This window comes from Notamacropus eugenii, chromosome 1 (assembly GCF_028372415.1).
Source record: "Notamacropus eugenii isolate mMacEug1 chromosome 1, mMacEug1.pri_v2, whole genome shotgun sequence".
Lineage (NCBI taxonomy): Eukaryota > Metazoa > Chordata > Mammalia > Diprotodontia > Macropodidae > Notamacropus > Notamacropus eugenii.
Window position 1 is genome coordinate 47853246 of NC_092872.1, and position 19213 is coordinate 47872458.

A 19213-nucleotide genomic window follows, 5' to 3' on the forward strand; every position below is an offset into this window, starting at 1 on the left:
TTTCTTAATTACAGTTTGTTTTGTATATATTTATAGGTTTATAGGTTGTCTTGCCCATTGGATTGTAAGGTCCTTGAGAACAGGGAATGTCTTTTGCTTCTTTTTATATCTCCAGCACTTAGCACACTGCCTGGTGAAGAGTTGTCACTTAATAAATGTTGATTGATTGATGAATTAACAAACAGCCATGACATATTATAAAAGACTACATAGCAACATTCCCAACAAGACTTCATCTCCATCTATAGCCTGTAAGTGATAGGACACCTTCTTCCAAGGCATCCCAATCTGCTTTTGAACAATTCTGCTAACAAAACTTTTCTTTATACCAAGCCAAATGTGTCCCTTTCCCCTCTTACCCATTGTCTCTGCTGTCCAGACAAGCAAGAGAAATCTAATCTCTCCTCTTCATGATAGTTCTTCATATATTTGAAGACTGCTTTCATGTTCCTCCTAACTCTTCATTAGGCCAAACATCCTCAGTTCCTTTACTCAAGTCTTGTATGGAATAATATTAAGTCCCCTTATTGCTTACCTCTGGATGTCCTTTGAAAATTTGGCACTCAGAGTTGGTCAGAATATTTCAGATATGGTCTGATATTGGGGTAGGATACAGGGAGACTATAATTTCCCTCATTCTGGATACAAAAGTTCTCTTAATGTCACCTGATAATAAATCCCTTCTCTGAACTTTTGTGCCAATGTCTCATCATGGCACAGAAGCAACTCTGGTAGAAGTAACATAACAAAAAATATTAGTAGGACAAAGTTTCTAAGAGGTCCTACCAAACTGGAAGGGCTTTTTTGAGTATAGCCCAGAAATGGAATGTATATCTGCTATCTAAGGACTAACCTAACGAAGTTTGGAGAGATTCAACAATATGTTGGTCAGCCATTGAGTCTCATTAAGATTATCTACGTAGGCAATAGTAGGGTTGCATTCTGCCTCAGTAGAGGGGCTATATGTACCCAGTGTGAAATAACAGATTCTTAAAATAATGAAATTAATAGAATAGCTTTTTCCCTCTTATATGTCATACTTTTGACCATTGAGCTTTAGGTACATGAAAACCCCTCGGTCTTGGATGAACATCCCTCTCTCACTATGTTAGGGACCTTCTGACAGCTAACTTACCCCTATTTTTTCTTGAGTTAATCAGGGTTAAGTGATTTGCCCAGGGTCACACAGATAATAGATATCTGAGGCTGGATTTGGACTCAGACCCTTCTGACTTCAGGATTGGTGCTTAAGCCACTGCACCACCTAGCTGCCTCTCTCCACCAATTAAAAAAAATTATATCCCTTCCTATTGCTCTTCTAACTAGTAGATTACTAAAGACCAGCTTCTTTGCTTGCCAAGTCTGGTCTCTGGAGAATTGATCTTTTAAAAAGAACAGAGCAGACTAAATCTTCATCTTTAGGGCAATTTCCCACTATTATGAGATCACTTAGATAGCCTCTGTGAAAGACAAAGATTATGCTGGGACCGTAGGCACTTGTCACTTAGAAGAAGAAACATCTTTTTCTTTACAATTGGGGAAGGTCAGTAGCATGGCAGTGGTATACTGGATGCCAGCTCTTAAATTTTCATTGTAAGCATTTATGCCTCCAAAATCTGCAAACACTATAGACTGGAGCTTGATTTATTGTTTTTTTTAAAATTTTAAACACTTAAGAAAGAGATGGGGAAGATGTTAATAATGCAGATTAAACACAAAAGTGTGCTATAAATCATTTTTTTGGAAAGCTGGTTGTTAAACATTTATCGGCACACCCGTGGACTGACCAGTGGAGCATATAGTTCTCAGCCCAGCTGGACTATGTGGTGACCAGCTTAGAACTGCAAGAAATATGGAAGATCATTTACTCTAATCCTATCACTTTATCAAGTAATTGAGGCCCATAAAGGAGAAGAGACTTTCCCAAGGTCATACAGGTAGTAGAGCAGGGATTTGAACTCAGGACCTCTGGCATAAATCCTGTGTATTTTTCATCACACCAAGATTCTTGACTTGAATGCATATATGCACATATATATATATATTATATGTATATAATCCTCTGTATGGCTGAGCTCTTCTCTAAGGCTTAAGGGTATACATTGGTGGAAGGAGGGGACTTTGGCCAGTTGAACTTTGCACCTTAGGTCCTGCCTCTAGTACTGGAGAGAGCTGTTAGGCAGGGCCCAATGCCTAGTAGAGAAACTTTTTCATTGGAGCAAGTCCTGAAGATTATGGAAAGTGAGAGCAGAGCCACTGCCCCCTGGATTCAGGGAGGGGTGTCTGAGTGGGATCAGGAAGGTGTCCAGAATGAAAGCCAGGGCCAGTCCCAGAGATGTAGAGTCATGACTTGCCCCCAAGATTTTAGAATGGCCTAGGGGAGATGGGCTGGGGTGGAGTGGCCTCAGGGTTGAGAGTAGGGCTGGTATCTTGGGAGAAAAATTGTAGAACAAAGCTAGGGCCCTCTAGGTAGCAGGTCTCTGTAGCATCCCTAGAGGACTGAGCCATTCCCCAGGGTGGGAGAATCCCAGGATGAGGGGGAGGGAGGGCAATGCCTGTGCAAATCACACTGCACATCATGTACTTCTTCTCTCCCTCTACCAAGAGAAATCTGGTTACAGTATGTAAGATGATGAAGGTGGTCTTGGTCTTATTCTTTTGCTTTAGGGCATTTAGGCAGGGGATAACTAGCTTGCCATCATCAGGTAATGGGGCTGCAAGGCTGACCATTTCTAGCTACAGAAGACGTGTATATGATGGTGATGGTGGTGATGGGGTTATCTGCTTGCTATCTGTCCTTGTCAATGCTTCTTGGGTCAAGGGCTAAATTTCCATGTCTCTATCTGGGGATAAACATTCATTTCTCAAGCATGTGTGTTCTTCTGGGGAAAGGGGAAGAGCTAGAGGTGGGGGTAGACGAAGATGAAGATGACCCAGCTCTGCCCCCTGAGGGAACCAAACAATTTAATGCCAGTGATGAAACGAGGACCTTTTTGACCATCATACTCAGAAGAATGTGACACAAACACCCTACGTGTTCTGAGGAGTGAGGGGGAGGTTCAGATGAGGGAGAGAGCATTCCAGTAGGAAGACGGAAGGGGAAAGTATGTTATTATAGTGGGCTTCCTGGAGGAAGTAGTGCCTGAAGTGGGCAACAATTTCAACAATTGAACGTTGGGGTGGGGGAAGGGGCATTCCCGGAGCAGAAAGTGATGTGAACAAAGCCTACAGAACGGGAGACTTGAGGGTGAGAATGAGGAGAGCGTCTGTCCCCAGTTTGGCTGGAGTGTAGATTATGGGAAAGGAGTATTGTGGGGCAAAATTCTAAAGTTAGGGTGACAGCAGATTGTGGAGATCCTTGAATGCTTTGCCAATGTGCTAACGGTAAGCAACGGTAAGCTCCATCAAAATACTGTTAGCAGATGGACTTTCCTGGGTGGTGATGGGGGAGTTTGTGGGTGTGTGTGTGTGTGTGTGTGTCTGATCCGACCCAGCAATGATCCAGGCTCTGACCCCAGCATCCTGGAGCAGACAGATACATAGCTGGGGTGAAGGCTTGAAATCTGGAGTCCTTCAGGACTGTTGTTGGTAACTGTATAAAGGCTCAAAGGGAACTAAAAATTTAGCTGACAGAACCCCAATACCATTTTAGGACAAGACTGCTCATCCCCATTAGGGAGAAGGGGCTGGAAGGAGGAAGATGGGGGTGTATTGTGTTTTCCAGGAAGTGTGAATGTGTAAAAGGCTTCAGGCTGTGAAGGTGCCACTGGGGTTGGGGGCGGGGTGGGGAACAGAGGTTCTCAGAAGGTTCACTGACGCTGAATTTATTATCGGGAGATCCCTCTTCAACACTATCTCTGACACCTTTTCTAACACATCTCTGAGTCTGACATGTCTCTGAGCCTCTGACAATGTCTCAGATCCCTTGACATCACCTCTGAGTTCCTGATACCCATCTCTGGATCTCTGACTGTTCTGAGGCCCCTACATGCTCTGAGACTCTGAGAAGATGTTTGAGCCCCTCCTTCATGCCTTCCCCCCCCCAAAAAAAATATCCTCAGCACCAACCCCTTCCTACTAGGCAGGTTATGGTTTCTCTGAGCACCATGGGAATGTTTTCCCCTACCCCACCCCAGGATGACTCTAGAGGGGGCCTAAGCCCTATCTCAACATGGAAAAACCCCAGGAGATGCTGCAGCTCCAGGACTCATCATCCTGCCCAGGGGTGGAGGTTATGCATCTCCATCCATCTTCTCCAGCAGACACAGACACACAGACAGAATCACAGACGCGCTGGAGGAGAAGGAACCCACTGTGATTAGGGAAGGGGGGAGGGACAAGATGTAGGGAGATGCTTGGGATCCAGGCGTCCTGGAGGCGGCGCCAGGTAACCAGGCTCCCCCAACCCCACTAACCACCCCCCCAACACACACACCCCCTCCGCCCGGGGCCGCAGCAGCCCCTCCCCCCGGCCCCGCCCCCGCCCATCCCCGCCATCCCCCCGCCCCCGGGCCGCCCCCCGCCCGTGACGCGCTCCCCCCTCCCGCCCGTGAGCCGCGGCGAGGATGCTCCGGCGCCGCTGAGCCCGAGCCCGAGCGCGGAGCCGGGGCCGGGGCCGGGGCCGGGGCTGGGGCTGGGGTCGGGAGACTCGGGCCGGGAGCCGGGGTTGGAGCCTGGGCGGAGCGGGACCAGGGCCGGGCGGGCTACCCCGTCATGGGCAAGGACCAGGAGCTGGTGCAGGCGGTAAAGACGGAGGACGTGGGCGCCGTGCAGAGGCTGCTGCAGAGGCCGCGGCCCGGGAAAGCCAGTGAGCGGGGGCGGGGGCGGGGGCGGGGGGGCTTTGGTCTGGGGGCGGAGAAAGGGGGGGTGTCTGGGAAGAGGGTGGGGGGCTTGGGGCAAGAGGGCCCCCGGGGTGGAGATGCATGCCTAGGAGATGCAGGGTCCGGAGGCGATGTTGGGTCTGGGGGCACGCATTGGGAGAATTTGGGGTGTCACGGGAGGCCCTGGTCATCTGTGAGGGCCAGGGGAGCGTGCAAGGTCTGGGAGGGGGTGTAGGTGGGGAGACATGGAACGAAGAGATGCTGGGGGATAGGAATGCAGGGTCTGAGGGGATCCCCAGGGGACCTAGGGGGTGGGGAGATACTGGGGGGTTTCAGTGTCTCGGGGCTCTGGGAGGTGGGGGGGATACAGGCTGAGGGGGGCGGTGTCTTTGGCCCCGCCCCCGGTAGCCCGCCTCCTCTCCCCCCCCCCCACTTTAGCCAGAGGCTGCAGAGAGGCTGGCCTGGGGCCGAGAGAAGGTGGTGGGGGCCAGGCGATGACTCGCCCTCGCCAGGCTCCGGAGGCGCATTTTATTCAACAGCCCAAACCCGCACCTCCCCCTACCCTTCTATGTCGTCCCTCCACCTACCCCCCCCCCATCTCAGCACACATACTCAAGAGGTATACAGAAAGCTACAGGGATACAGAGATAGATGGGCACAGAGAGGGCTAGGACAGACAGATGCAGGGTCACAGGGACTCCAAGACACACAGGTGGACACACATAAGCCAACTGGGCCACCTGGACAGTCCCGCGTGTGTGTGCTCTAGCTTCACATGCTGCCTCTCCCTAGGTGTTTGGGTGGGGAAAGTGAGGGGCAGGGTCCTGCCTCTCTAATTCTCTCTTTCAATTGATGATGAGGGGCTGTCCGTCCTTGTAGCTCCCCAGGGGGACTGGGTTGGGTCTTCTATCTATACTTTCGCGTCATGCTTAATAACAAAGGTTGGAGAAAACTGGGAAGGGGCCACCCTGAGGGTGTGGCTGATGTGACCGTGTGTGTATGTAAGTATGTATGTATGCATGTATATATGTGAGAGAGGTGGCTAAAGGCAGGGGACAGAGGGGAGGGGCTCTGTGGGGAGACATAATCCCATTTCATGGCCCCTCAAGAGAAGGTTTAGGCAATGTTTTACTGATGGGGAAACTGAGGCACAAAGTGGCTGAGTGACCTGTCCAAGGTCGCCCAACTTGGGGCAGAATCAGGATAAGGACTCAGGTGTCTGAGCTACCAGTCTATTCTTGGAGTCTATTTCTCTAGCCTAGGGGGATCTCTTATCAAACAGTCTAGAGAAGCTGAGGATCTCTAAGCACGCAGTGCCCATCTCCTTCTGCTGATATGGGAGGGAGGAAGCTAGCAGAGTAGTGAGGTTAGAACCCTTGGCTGCAGTGAGCTCCCCCTGGGAGGGCCTAGGAGCCTCTGCTCAGCCTCCTGATCCTAACGCTGATCCTGGCTCAGCCGGAGCCTCCCCCAGGAGCAGGAGATGGATGGAGGGGCTGGGAGAGGGCGGGGGAAGGATGGAAGGGGGGAGAGAGATGGGGATAGAAGCCAATTCCTAGAGTGTGTGAGATTATGCCTCCCTCTGCATGTGACTGACTGCGTGTGTGGCTATGGCATGTATATCAAAGTGCATCTGTGTGTGAGCAGTAGTTGGCAATATGTGTGCAGAAGTGTGTCACTGAGTGTTCGTGAACAATTGCAGGTTGTTTATGTGAATCTGTCACTCTGCCCCACCTATTCTCAAGACCTGGGACCAATGTAGGGGGAGGGGTTTCTTGGGAAATGGAGGCAGGAAGCTCCCTCCTCCCCAGGGAATGTCAGGGGCTTGAGGCAGTCTCAGTCCTGGGGGTGAGGGTGGGGAGAGGGAGGCAGTCATCAAGCCCCCAAGGTAGCCAGCCTCTGGTCCAACCCTTGCTTAATGTTTATCCTCTCTGGGGAGTCAGAAGGTGGGATAGAGGTGGGAACTAAGATCCCAAGTCTGATTTTTTTCAGGCTTCCTTAGAATCAGATGGGAGACCAGAATATTGTATGCACTACCCCCCTATACATGGAAAGATAAACACAATTATCCACAGACATATAACTGCCTATATATACACTGACAGACACAGGCAAACACACAGAGACAGACACAAAGTATGAGGAGGTGGGAGCTAGTTAGAGTAAGGGGCTTCTCCCTCTCCCTCAGCATTCATTTCTAATCTCTCTGATCTCTGTCAATTCTTGGTAGCTCTTAAGACACCCCCTCCCCTCAAGGCAGAGTTCTCCCCTGAGGATGATCATGCCTTTTGATCACACATAGGTTCTCTCAGAAGTTTACCTGGCTTAACACCCTCCCCCTCCCAAGGGTCACAAGTCAGATGTCCAACTGGAAAGTCCTGAACTAGAGACAATTTCGGCTCAGAGTCAGAAGAATCTGTTTCTAGGCTCTGTAAGAGCTCAAAGTTAGGTACCGAGACAGAGGGAAAGAGAGACAGGAAGAAATAGTAACAGCAGAGACAGAAACTGGGAGAGACAGAGATGACGCTAGGGACAGGGAGAGACAGTGACAGGGAAAAAGAGACACACAGAGACAAACAGACAGAAACAGAGATAGAGACAGACAGGGACAGGAACCCCAACTCGGTGCTCTGACTCCAAGGGGGCGGGCTTCATAAATCAGAGAGGAGAAACCCCTTCATGAATTAGCACGGTTGCCATGGTGACACTGGCCTGCTTTGGAGTAAGATATATTTTGATTCAGCAAAGTGCAGCTGGAATTTGGGCCCAGGGAGTGGGAGGGTGGGGCCGGGGCAAGGAGTGATGTTCAGTGGGCAGCTCTGGTGCTTGGAGGAAATAGAAATTTTTCCCCACTATAATCAGAAGGCTCTCATGTTTTTCATCATCCCTCTGACTCTACGCTTACCTGGCTTCCCATTTCCACCATTCTCCTTTCTGCACCATCCTCTGATTATCTTTCCCTTGCCCCTGTCTGCTTCCTCCATTATCATCCACCATCCACTTTACCTATCATCCTTTTTCATAATCCCTTCTTATTTCTATCACCAGTTCATACCAGTCTAGCTAGCCTGCCTGAACTGAGTGCCCCATGTACCCAATTTAACATTCTCCTTTGGTATGTGGAGGTGGGACTGGGGGAAGAAATGCTGGCTTTTAGACCTATCATCTTGGGGGATGAAAAAACAAGACAGAAGTGGGGTGATCAGGGGGCTAGGCTGTGGAAGAAGGGCCTCAGTTTGAAGGCTATAGAAACTGAGAGAAAGAAGTTCAGTGTGAACTGGACTGGTCAAACTAGACTTCCCCAGCCTTTCCCCAGCCTTCCTGAAGGAAGTGAGACTTAAGCTGGACCTTGAAGTATGAGTCAGACTTAGATAAGAAAAGATGGAGGGAGAGGGAATTCCAGGTAGAGGGAACTATGACCAAAATTTCAGATGTAATTTTCATAAGTATCCCTGGTGCCCTGACACATAATAGACATTTAATATATAAATGTGGAGGCATCTAGGTAGTACAGTGAATAAAGCACTGGTCCTAGAGTAAGGAGGACCTGAATTAAAATCCAGCCTCAGCTGTATGACCCTGGGCAAGTCACTTAACCCCATTGCCTCAAAAAAACACCAAACAAAATGTTGAACTTTTTTGAATTGAGATAGGTGCAAGTGTCTGGATATCAGTTTTACATATTAGAAGACAGGCTGAAGTGGTCCATGATTTGCCCAAGGTTATATAGAAAGTAAATATTCAGACCGGGATCCAACACAGTTCTCCTGACTTCTGAGACCAAGTCTCTTTATACTATACCACTTGAGTAACTGTATAGAGTGCTGTATTTAAGACTGGGGTTCTGAGGTTAGAGCCCATGAACTTCTAAAGTTCAGTTTTCTCATTTGGAAAATAGGAACCGTAATATTTATATTATCATCTCCACAGAGAAGTAGAATGGAATGGTGGATATAGTGCTGGTCTCAGAGCTAGGAAGACCTGGGTTCCAGTCTTACCTCTGGCACATGCAGGCTTTGTGATACTGGTCAAGTCACTTACCCTTTCTGTGCTTCAGGTAACACACTAAAACTGTAAATTGCACAGAATGTCTCCATCTGCATTTGTAAAGTAAGTTCCCTAATGGAAATTCCTCTTGTGTCTATGGAATTAGACCTGGGGGCCTTATCCCTGTAATCTTGTGCAGTTTAATTCAACAAAACATTCTTATTTTGTCCCTACTGTGTGCAAAGAAAACTTTTTGGATACAAAGGCAAAACACAGATTTACCCCTACTCTCAAGGAGGTTATGCACCATTGAGAGAAATTGTAGAGAGCTATGGAAAAGTGAGTTATTATGTATATGTTTTTGTGAAAGGAAGTACTCTGGGGCCACATTGTAAAGGCCCTTGAATACCAAGTTAAAGAGTTTGGGCTTTATTTAGTAGGCAGTGGGGAGCCACTGAACATGTTTGGAGCTCTGGAGAGATGGGAGCAGAGTGGTACAATGGGAGGATTGACTTGGCACCTCATGCAGCACGCATTGGAAGGGAGAGAAGTGAAAGCTGTTAGGATCATCCAGGAAAGCAATAATGAAGGCTTCTTCTAGGGCGGTGGTTAGGTGAGTGTAGAAGTGGGAACAGATGCCCAAAGTATTACTGAGGTAGGTCCTGATGGATGTGGGGATTTGATCCATAATTGGGCAATTATCTCCTACCATCTATATCCGTGTATTCATGTCTGCCTCTGTGTGTTTTTGTATATAAACCATGAGGACCATCTGTCAGTGGACTGTAATCATTTTGCTCCCATATCATTTGAGGATGCTGAGAGGCCAAGGGCAAGGGTCAGCCTTGCCCACCTCATTGTGACCAGAGTGGGTGATGGGAACAAGCAGAAGCATCAAGGTACTGATTCCTCCAATCTTCTGCCAATCAACTCACAAGGAATCTGTCATGATATCAGAATAATGATGTGTATGTCCACTCTTCCCTTAGAGTTTGGGCTGCCCAAGAGCAGGGATAGGACTGAGAGAATCCAGAGGTACAATTCTTCCTTAACTTACTACACTATACTCAGAGCTCTCCCTCTTCTCCCTCCCTCCCTTCATGTCGTAAAGCTATTCCTCCTAACCTATGCCAAAACCTTAGCTTTATCAGAGCTTGACTGAAATCTAGGGGTTAAATGTATGTATGCAACCTCTGTCCTTGGGGATCTCTTAGTCTATGGAGAGACCTACCCCATGCAGAGGGGATACAGGACACACTTAGATGCACTTGTCAGTGTCTATGGGATAAGATGTGGTATTAGGAGCTCAGAACAATGTTATCTTGGGATTAGTGATACCACTGAGTCAAGGCAGTATCATAGGGTTAGTGTAATATCTTGGAAGTGGCAAGATGATCTATCCCAGGGTTATGGTAGTGATATTATGGTATGATTATATCTCAGGGTGAATGTGGTGATATCACAGGGTCATTGTGGATATTGTGAGGTCAGTATTCTGATATCTCACAGTCAATGTGGTGATGTGGGCTCAGAATGCTTGTCATAGCATCAGGGTGCTTGATATCTTGAGCTGGGCTTTGTTGATGCTTGCAGGTCAGTGTAATTGTCTTAGGGTTATTCAGTGACATTAGGATCAGGTTGGTTAAGATCTGGAGTCAGAGCTGATATCAAAGGATGGTATATGATGATAATCCAGTGGGAGGCTCTCAAGGTCTCTGTATGGTCATTTATTATGTCTGCTGAGGAAACTCCTGGGCTGAAGGATTAGCTGTTTTCCCTAAAGGAAGCGAGACAGAGCTGATGACCTCAAAAAAGCCTTGGAAGACCAGAAGCTATCTGTGACCTTTTGTGTGGATTTTCTGAGGGAAAGAGGGGTTGGGATCCCATAGCTTCTCTGTCCTTCCCATCTCCCCTCGCTAAATACAAGGAGATCTCTAAGAACTGGACTGGAGCAAAAAAGAGGACAAGTGTCCTGCATTTTGGTTTGATTTTCTAATCAGTCTGATGGAGGAGACAGATTCTCCCCAGCTCTAGATGTCATCAGGATAACCAGGCTATTTCTCTCTGTTTTTGTGTCTGTGTTTGCTTATGTGACTCGTGTGTGTGTGTGTGTGTGTGTGTGATGGGGATAGAGGATTCCTTTTGTGGCAAGGACCCTCCCATCTTCCCAGTGTTAGTTTAAATCTATCCCAGAAAATCAGCCTTCTTTGCTGTAAAATTTCACCTCCTGGCCAGGGAGAGGCAAGCGTGGGTGCCTATGTATGTGACAGTTCAACAGTTCCTGGATCTGTGACTGTATGAATGTGTGACTTCATTCATTCAAAAAATATTTGTTGAGCACCTATTATGTGCTAATGAGGTAGATCTGCTCTGCTATGGTGTGACTGAGCAGATGTGTGTGTGGGTCTCACTGGATAGAATCGCAGAACCATAGAGGGCCTGCGCTGGAGGAAATTTACAACACAGAATATTAGTGCTTGAAGGGATTTAGTGCCTTGAATATTAGTGCTAGAAGAGACAACGCTGAAAGAGACCTTAGAACACAGAATGTTGGAGCCGGAAGAGACTAGTATCCAGAATGCTAGCTGGGAGGGAGGAAGGGAAGAAGAAAGGCAGGAAAGAAGGAAGAAAAGAAAGAGGAAAGAAAGAAGTGAGAGAGGAAAGAAAAAAGGGAGGAAAGAAGGGATAGGAAAGAAGGAAGGAAGGAACTGAGTATGTATTAAGCACCTACTATGTGCCAGATATTGGGCTAATTTTTTTTTTTACAAATATGATCTCATTTGATCCTCAAATCAAAACAACCCTGTGAAACAGGAGCTATTATTTCCCCCATTTTATAGTTGAGGAAACTGAGGCAAACAGAGGTTAAATGACTTGATCAGGGTCATATAAGTAAGGAGTATCAGAAGCAGGATTTGAATTGTAGTCTTCCTGGCCAGCACCGTTACCCACTACTTTACCTAGGCTGCCTCCAAGGGAAGGGACCTAAAGAACATAGAAGAACATAGAAGGTTCTTAGAAAACAGGAGAGACCTTAGGATGATCTAATCCAAACCCTTGATTTTACCTATGAGAGAAACTAAGTCCCAGAATGATGAAGGTACTTAAAGTCACATAGTCAGTGACAGAATTAGGACTAGAACACAGTACTCAACTCCCAACCCCAACATCTTATCACACCCTTCTCCTTATTCCCCCTTGATCCACCAGGCCACACCCTCTGGGCCTCTCCATAAATCCCTACCCCCTCATCCTAATCGGGGACAAAGGGGCTTCTGTCCAGGCTAGAGGTCCCCTCCCCCTTGGAGTTGATTGACCCACAAACAGGTTATGTAACCAATGTCCTGGCAGGCCCAGTGGTGGTGGGGGGCCACTCGAGTCTGGCCAGAGCTGACTCAGATCCGGCGAAGGGCCTGAGCTCAGGGCAGGGGCCAAGAGAGCTAGCTCTGAGGAGATTGTCTTACATCTGTCTGTCCATGCCCGTCCACCCATTCATTCATCTGGCTGCCCATTTTTCTATGTGTTTTGTCCATCTACCCAGCCTTCTATCCTATTCCTTCTCTAGCAAGAGTTCAGCTTTGGTGTCTTGGACTGTCTCTACTAGTCTTGGCTCTGGGGTAGTAGCCATAGAAAGGGGAAGTGGATAGAATGGGGATGGCAGATCCTGGGGACTTTGGGGAGTATAGCTGGAGAAGAGGGTTCCAAGAGGATGGAGGCACCTGAGGGAGTGGTTGGACAGTTGAGGACAGAAGCAGGGTATTTGGTTCTGTTTCAGGGAGGGCTGTGGAGCTATATGGTACAGGCTTCGAGTTGTTCTGGGCCTGAATCCTGGGGGTTGGGGGGGAGAGAAAAGGGGTGGAAGGCAGGCAGGGTTGGTGGAAGGGCAAAACTACAGTTTGGGCTCAGCCCGAGGTTCATTATCAATCAAAACCTCAGTCTTGTTAGGAACGCTTCAGACACCTAGAGACAGAGATGGAGAGACAGATAGGGATACTCACACGTACATCTACGTTTGCTTCAGCATTGAGCAGGGACTGTTTTGCTTTATGCCGCTGGACCAGGAAGTGACCTTAGAGCTGGTTCCAGCCTCTCCCAAGTTTTATGCTGCAGAGGAACCAGGGGGGGGAAGTTGGGGAGGGGGGTAGAGAAGGAAAAGTAACAGTCCTGTTCTTGAGTGCTCAGAAAAGTGGGTGAGGGTGTCTCTGAGCCAGTAGCTTAATGTTGAGGCCTTGGGGGCCTCCACCTTTCCCCAAGAGACACCCCTGTCCTGGATCTACCAGCTTTCCCATGCTGCCCCACCCAGTCTGCAGACGTCAAGAAGATGGATCACTCACTGGGGGAGTTATCCAATTAGTTCCCATACAGAGTCCTCAGCTTGTCCTGGAAGTGTGTGTGTGTGTGTGTGTGTGTGTGTGTGTGTGTGTGTGTGTGTGTGTGTGTGTGTGTATGTATGTGTATGTATGTGTGTATGAGAGTCTGTTGTGTGTTCTCCCTGTCTCCCCCACCCCACCCCCAGGCTATATTTAGTAGAAGTAAAGCAGTAGCAGCAGCTGGCTCAGTGCCCTGGTGGGCCAAGAGCCCAGGGGAGGATGGCTGTGTGTGTGTGTGTGTGTGTGTGTATGGGGGGGTGGGGATGGGGAGAGGGTTAAGAGGGAGATGCAGCTCAGGGCTCACAGCCAGTTCTATACGCTATTGCAGGGGGTTTCTTGTAATAGTGAGGAAAGTTCTAGAGCCTGGGGCATCTCAAATCTTATGGATAGTCTGGCATTAGAGTACGACCATTGGAGAAACTGAGGCACAAAGAGACAATATTACCTGTCCCCATTTCTGTGAAATCTAGTTATAGGCAGTCAAAGGAGGGTCTGGCCCCAAGCCTTGTTTCTGGTGTGTAGGGAAGGAGGTAGAATATGTATATTTAATCCTAGGGAGCATCCAGTTGCTCCCTCCCTCCCGCCCCCTCTTACCTCCCCATCCCTCCGACTTTCCAAGTCATCTTTTTTCCCCATCAATGATGACAGAGGGCACCTGTGGTGTGGTAGAGTGAAAGGGTCTGGGTTTCCATCTTAGATCTGCTGCTTTTGACTGCGTGAGGTTTTCTTCACCGTGTCTGTTTCCTCATCTGTAAAACGGGAACAAGGATAACTGTTTTACCTTCCTGGCAGTGTAGTTGTTTTGTGAGGATTAAAGGAGGTGATGTACTTTGTAAATCATAAAACACCATGGAAACGTAGTGTCAGCTAGGCAGCTAGGTGGTGTGTTGGATAGAGTGCTGGTCTTGGAATCAGGAAGACCTGAATTAGAATTTGGCTTCAGATGCTAACTCTGAAGCTTTGGGTAAATCACTTCACTGCTGTCTGCCTCAATTTCTTCATCTGTAAAATGGGGATTATAAAAAAGCACCCACCTCCATGGGTCATTGTGAGGATAAAATGAGATAATTGTAAAGGATAGCACACAGTACCTGGCATATACTAAGTGTTACATAAAATATTATTAATTGTTTTTAATTTTAATTGTATCTTAATTTAATTTATTAAATTCATTTACTGAGTTAATTTTAAATTTTATTTTAATTATTATTAATTGCTATTAACATGATGAACTTTAGCCCTGGACTTGGATTTGGGCTCTGTGTCTTCTAGAGCCAGGCTATTGACTTTAGGCCTTTTTGTGAATATATGTGTTTGGGGGTGGTAGTGAGGGGAGGGTTTGTGGCCTCCTTTCTATGCCCTTCCCAAGAGTCAGGAACAGCAATGATTTCCCGTCCATCCTCATCAGTCCTCCTCCCTTCCTTCCTAGAGCTCCTGGGCTCGGCCAAGAAGGTCAATGTCAACTTCCAGGACCCTGATGGGTAAGTGGGGGAGTCAGCAGGGGATTCTTCCTCTGGCCCATGGATAGGAGGGGGTTTGAGATGAGGCTGGATGCCTCTCTAACATGACCTTCCAACCCCTCCTCCCAGCTTCTCAGCCCTCCACCATGCTGCCCTCAATGGTAATACAGAACTCATCGCCCTGCTTCTGGAGGCCCAGGCTGCTGTGGACATCAAAGACAACAAAGGCAAGTCTTCCTTACTCCCACCACTTGCTCATTCCTCTCCCCTCTGGAGGGAGACCCTAGGCCAAGTCAGGGGTCAGGGTCTAGTTGACCATCAACCTCCTACCCCAGGGATGCGGCCTCTGCACTATGCAGCCTGGCAAGGCAGGAAGGAGCCTATGAAGTTGGTGCTGAAGGCAGGCTCTGCCGTGAACGTCCCGTCAGATGAGGGCCACATCCCACTCCACCTGGCAGCCCAGCATGGGCACTATGATGTGGTGAGGGCTCTGGAGCAGATGTAGAGGGAGGACCAGGGCAGGGATGGGGACCAGCCCTAGATCGGCTCCCACTGATCTCCCTCTCCTCCCTTCCCTCCCTGGTGGGACCTGCAGTCAGAGATGCTCCTTCAGCATCAATCCAATCCGTGTATTGTGGACAATTCAGGGAAGACACCTTTGGACCTGGCCTGTGAGTTTGGACGTGTTGGGGTAAGTTTCCATGGGGCCCTTTGGCAGGTAGTGCCCCAGGGATGGGGGGAAGGACAGGGAGATGACAGAGTACAGGGGCTTTGGCCTTTGGAGCCTAGGGGATGGTCCTGGGAGACCAGATGGATGATATCTGATCTTGTCCCTCCCTCCCGACTTCTCTGGCACAGTGACATCATTCATACTAGTAGCTGCCCTTATTTTCCCCTGCTTTTCCCTTTTATTCCCCTAAAGGTGGTGCAGCTGCTCCTGAGTAGTAACATGTGTGCGGCCCTGCTGGAGCCTCGGCCAGGAGATGCCACTGACCCAAATGGCACCAGCCCCTTGCACCTGGCAGCCAAAAATGGTCACATTGACATTATCAGGTATGTTCTTGGTAAGGGATAGACAGGAAAGGGGAGGGGAGGGGAGGCTCTTGAATGTTGCTTTTTCTTTCTGTATTCGTTCACCATCCTGTCTCTTCTGAATATTCCCTCACCCTGTATGCCTGGTCTTGTGCAGCTAGGTGGTTCAGTAGATAGAGATCTGGAGTTAGAGTCAGGATGACCTGAGTTTAAGTCCAGTCTCAGATATTCACTAGCTGAGTGATATTTTTACCTCAGTTTCCTCAACTGTAAAATAGGGATAATATTTGCACCTACCTCCCTGGGTTGTTGTGAAGATTAAATGAGATAATACTTGCTTCCACTATAATACTTGGTACATAGCAGGGGCTTAATGTTCCTTTCCCATCTCTAAGAGGAAGACAGAGAAGGAGCAGACCTTGGCCCTGCCCTTGACAAGTTCAAAATCTGGGAGGGAGACAGAGAAGGAACAAACCAGCATCTTGTCAGTGGGAAAGGTGCTCACAGTCAGCGAGGGAGGCTAGATTTACACAGAGAAAAAGGAGAAAGCAGGACAAGACCATGTGGAAAAGAGGACTGGACTGTGTGCTTTAGCTCAGAGGTGGCAGAGTAGCCTGGGTTGGAAAGACCAAAGAAAGTTCCACAGAGGTGGTGGGTGGCATTTGGGTGGAGATGAGCCACATGTATTCAGGAGAGCCAGTAAGGAAACAGACACTAGCTGGAACAGAGAGCTATACTTGGGTAGGCCCAAGATGTAGAGGGCATTGAATGCCAATTAAATATAATTTTTTCTCTGATGGGTGATGAGGAGCTATTGAGTAGGGAAGTAATATCATCAGAGCAGTACGTTATGGAGATGACTTTGGCAGTAACGTAAAGGATGAATTTGACAGGGAAAGAAAGCAAGGAGACTAATTTGGAGGCCATAGTAACAGTCCTATACCTATCCCAGAATGGGGTACAGGAGTGGAAAAGGGGGAAGACAGATGTATTGTTGTGTCAGTAAATCCAAGAGGATATAGCTCCTGATTGGGTCATTTGAGAAGGGAGAATGAGAAAAAGGGTAGAGTCAGATTTTTCCAAGTCTTTGACCTGAAAGGTATGAAGATATGTGATGTATTGGGTACAGACTCATTGCCAGAGGTAAGAGGTTGTGATGAGACCTATTTGTCAGTATCCTGGTTCACCTCTGGCCATCTTGCCTTCTCCCATGCCCAGACTCCTCCTCCAAGCTGGCATTGACATTAACCGTCAGACCAAGTCAGGCACTGCCCTGCATGAGGCTGCTCTCTGTGGGAAGACGGATGTGGTTCGACTCCTGCTGGATGTAAGCTCAGGGAAGGGAAGACAGACTTGGTGTAGTCAGCATCTGGGAGAGAAGGGCTGGGGGCACTGAGATCAGGAGTTAGACAGGTGCCAGAGACCTCCAGGGTCCTTGGTCCCCACCCCATTTCCATCATGGTCATTCTGGAGAAGGCAGAAGAAATGGGTGCCCATTTTCTGCTTTTGTCCCAAGCTCTCTCAGCACCCTGCTGCAGGTCCCCAGCTTCTCCACCTGACTTTATCTTCCCCCTCCAACCAGAGTGGAATCAATGCCCATGTAAGGAACACCTACAGCCAGACCGCGCTGGACATCGTTCACCAATTCACTACTTCCCAGGCCAGCAAAGAGATCAAGCAGCTGCTGAGAGGTGGGCAGGTCTGGGGTGGTGAGTGAAGGTTGGGCTGGTATAAAGAGGCTTGGGCCTAGAGATCCTTAGAAAGTAAAAGGCATGATGGCTAGATTCATTTCCAGGGATTGGGTGGGTTTGTTCTTCTGTACCTCCAGAGGCATCAGCAGCTCTGCAGGTTCGGGCCACAAAGGATTACTGTAACAACTACGACCTGACAAGTTTGAATGTGAAGGCAGGAGATGTGATCACTGTGAGTGCGAGAATGAGGAGCTTTGTCTGGGGGATGTGGTCAGTTACTGAGGCAGACCAAGGTCAGAGACTTCCTGGGGCCTTGGTCCCTATCCCATCTCCCTTGTGGCCACTGTGGAGGGGAATGATCATGGGAGACATGGCCAAACATGGGAGAAGAGTTGGGGTGGTGGTGGATTATTCAGCTTCCAGGGGAGGGTTGGCTCCAGGACACGATGCAGAGCTGTTCTCTCCCTCTAGTTAATAATTTAGGAGAATTCCTGGTAGGTTGGGAGTTACCAGTGACACCCACATGCCCTCAGTAGGCCATATTGGGGCTCAACTTGACAGCAAAGGCTGGGAGATGGGGTCTCCTGAAAGCCGCCTCCTTGCTGTCTCTGCTATTTTATGTGTTCATGTTGGGGACGGATCTTCCCTGAATCATGCTGTCCTGGGCCCCAAGACCCCTCAAAACCTCCAATAGGCCCTCAACCCTGTCCCTTACTTGATACAGGTCCTTGAACAACATCCTGATGGCAGATGGAAAGGCTGTATCCATGACAACCGGACCGGCAATGATCGTGTTGGCTATTTCCCATCTACCCTAGGCGAGGCCATCACCAAACGAGCAGGCAACTAGTCTACCTTGACCCTCCTCTGGGCTTTGACCCTCAACTTTGCCCTTTACCTCCCAATTCTCATCCTCACTCCTAAACCCTTCTGTGCCCCGCTCTGACCCTAAACACTTCCCCTGAACCCTGATCAGACTCAGTTTCCTAGCCCTGGCCAATTTCTAGGGTTTTTTCCAGTCCCTGGGGTTTGAGAACAGTACAGACCCTCTCTGGAAAGAGGGATGGGAAGAGAAAGCTGTATCCTTCCTGGCAGCAGGGAGAAGTGGCGCCCTTTCCCTTTCCATCCCTTCCCTTCTGACACACCAGGTAACACTCCCTTCTTGATCCTTTCTCCCTCCACCATCATACCCCCATGGCGTGACCTTGGCATGTGGTATCTCATGTTCCTGCTGGGTAGTCAGAGCATGGAAGCATGTATGTGAATACCCCTCAGCTGCAGAAATGAGAATGGTCTCCTCTGGTGTTCCTAAAGAACCTGAGCCCTAGGTAGTTCATCATATAGGAGTCAGAAGCTAGGCCAAACAGGACCCAGACCCGTCTGGGCTTTGGCAGAAGCAGAGCTATTTCTGGGAGAGGGAGCCGAGAGGTCAGTGTCAGAGTCTGGAGCCTGGAGCCTTGAGCCTTCCTATCCCCTTAGCCCACTTCTTACATCAACTCCTAAAAATACCTAGTCCCAGTCTCCCCTGGAGCTGGGGGGGGGGGGCAGGCTGTAGGAGATGTTGTGCTGTCAAGGCTTCTTCCTCTCTCCAACTTCCTCCACCCCTTTTCCCCATCAATGTCCCTCCTCTTCCCTCCAGCTGTTCCCCAGAATGCCGCTCTTGGCAGTGGTCCAGAGGAGCCCCAGACAGGCTGACTGCAAACTGGTCTACTTTGAATTTGAGTGTTTCCCTCCCCTGGTCAGTGACAGCCAGTGACTCAGGCCCCTCACTTGCTGGCTGTACTCAGTCTGTCTGTCTCGGCATTTGTCTCCTTGGTTCTTGTCTGCCATTTTCTCTGGATTTCACTGTCTCTATC

The 19213-nt window shown here is 48.8% G+C and overlaps 1 protein-coding gene across 9 annotated transcripts in view; it reads left to right on the top strand.

The window, feature by feature from the left end:
* The first annotated feature begins 4657 nt into the window (after positions 1–4657).
* Positions 4658–19213, top strand: part of CASKIN1 (CASK interacting protein 1) — a 31709-nt gene continuing 17153 nt past the window's right edge. For 7 of the 9 annotated variants that reach the window (XM_072599486.1, XM_072599483.1, XM_072599485.1 and 4 more), the window contains exons 1-10: positions 4658–4807; positions 14604–14655; positions 14764–14861; positions 14970–15115; positions 15230–15325; positions 15557–15687; positions 16885–16993; positions 17249–17357; positions 17495–17589; positions 18082–18199. In XM_072599486.1, coding sequence (XP_072455587.1) covers positions 4714–4807; positions 14604–14655; positions 14764–14861; positions 14970–15115; positions 15230–15325; positions 15557–15687; positions 16885–16993; positions 17249–17357; positions 17495–17589; positions 18082–18199 — 1048 coding nt within the window. In that variant the 5' untranslated portion in view covers positions 4658–4713. Of the gene's footprint in view, positions 4808–8982; positions 9840–10045; positions 10398–14603; positions 14656–14763; positions 14862–14969; positions 15116–15229; positions 15326–15556; positions 15688–16884; positions 16994–17248; positions 17358–17494; positions 17590–18081; positions 18200–19213 lie in introns of those variants that run through there. The other 2 variants (XM_072599492.1, XM_072599487.1) reach the window with 2 other exon arrangements.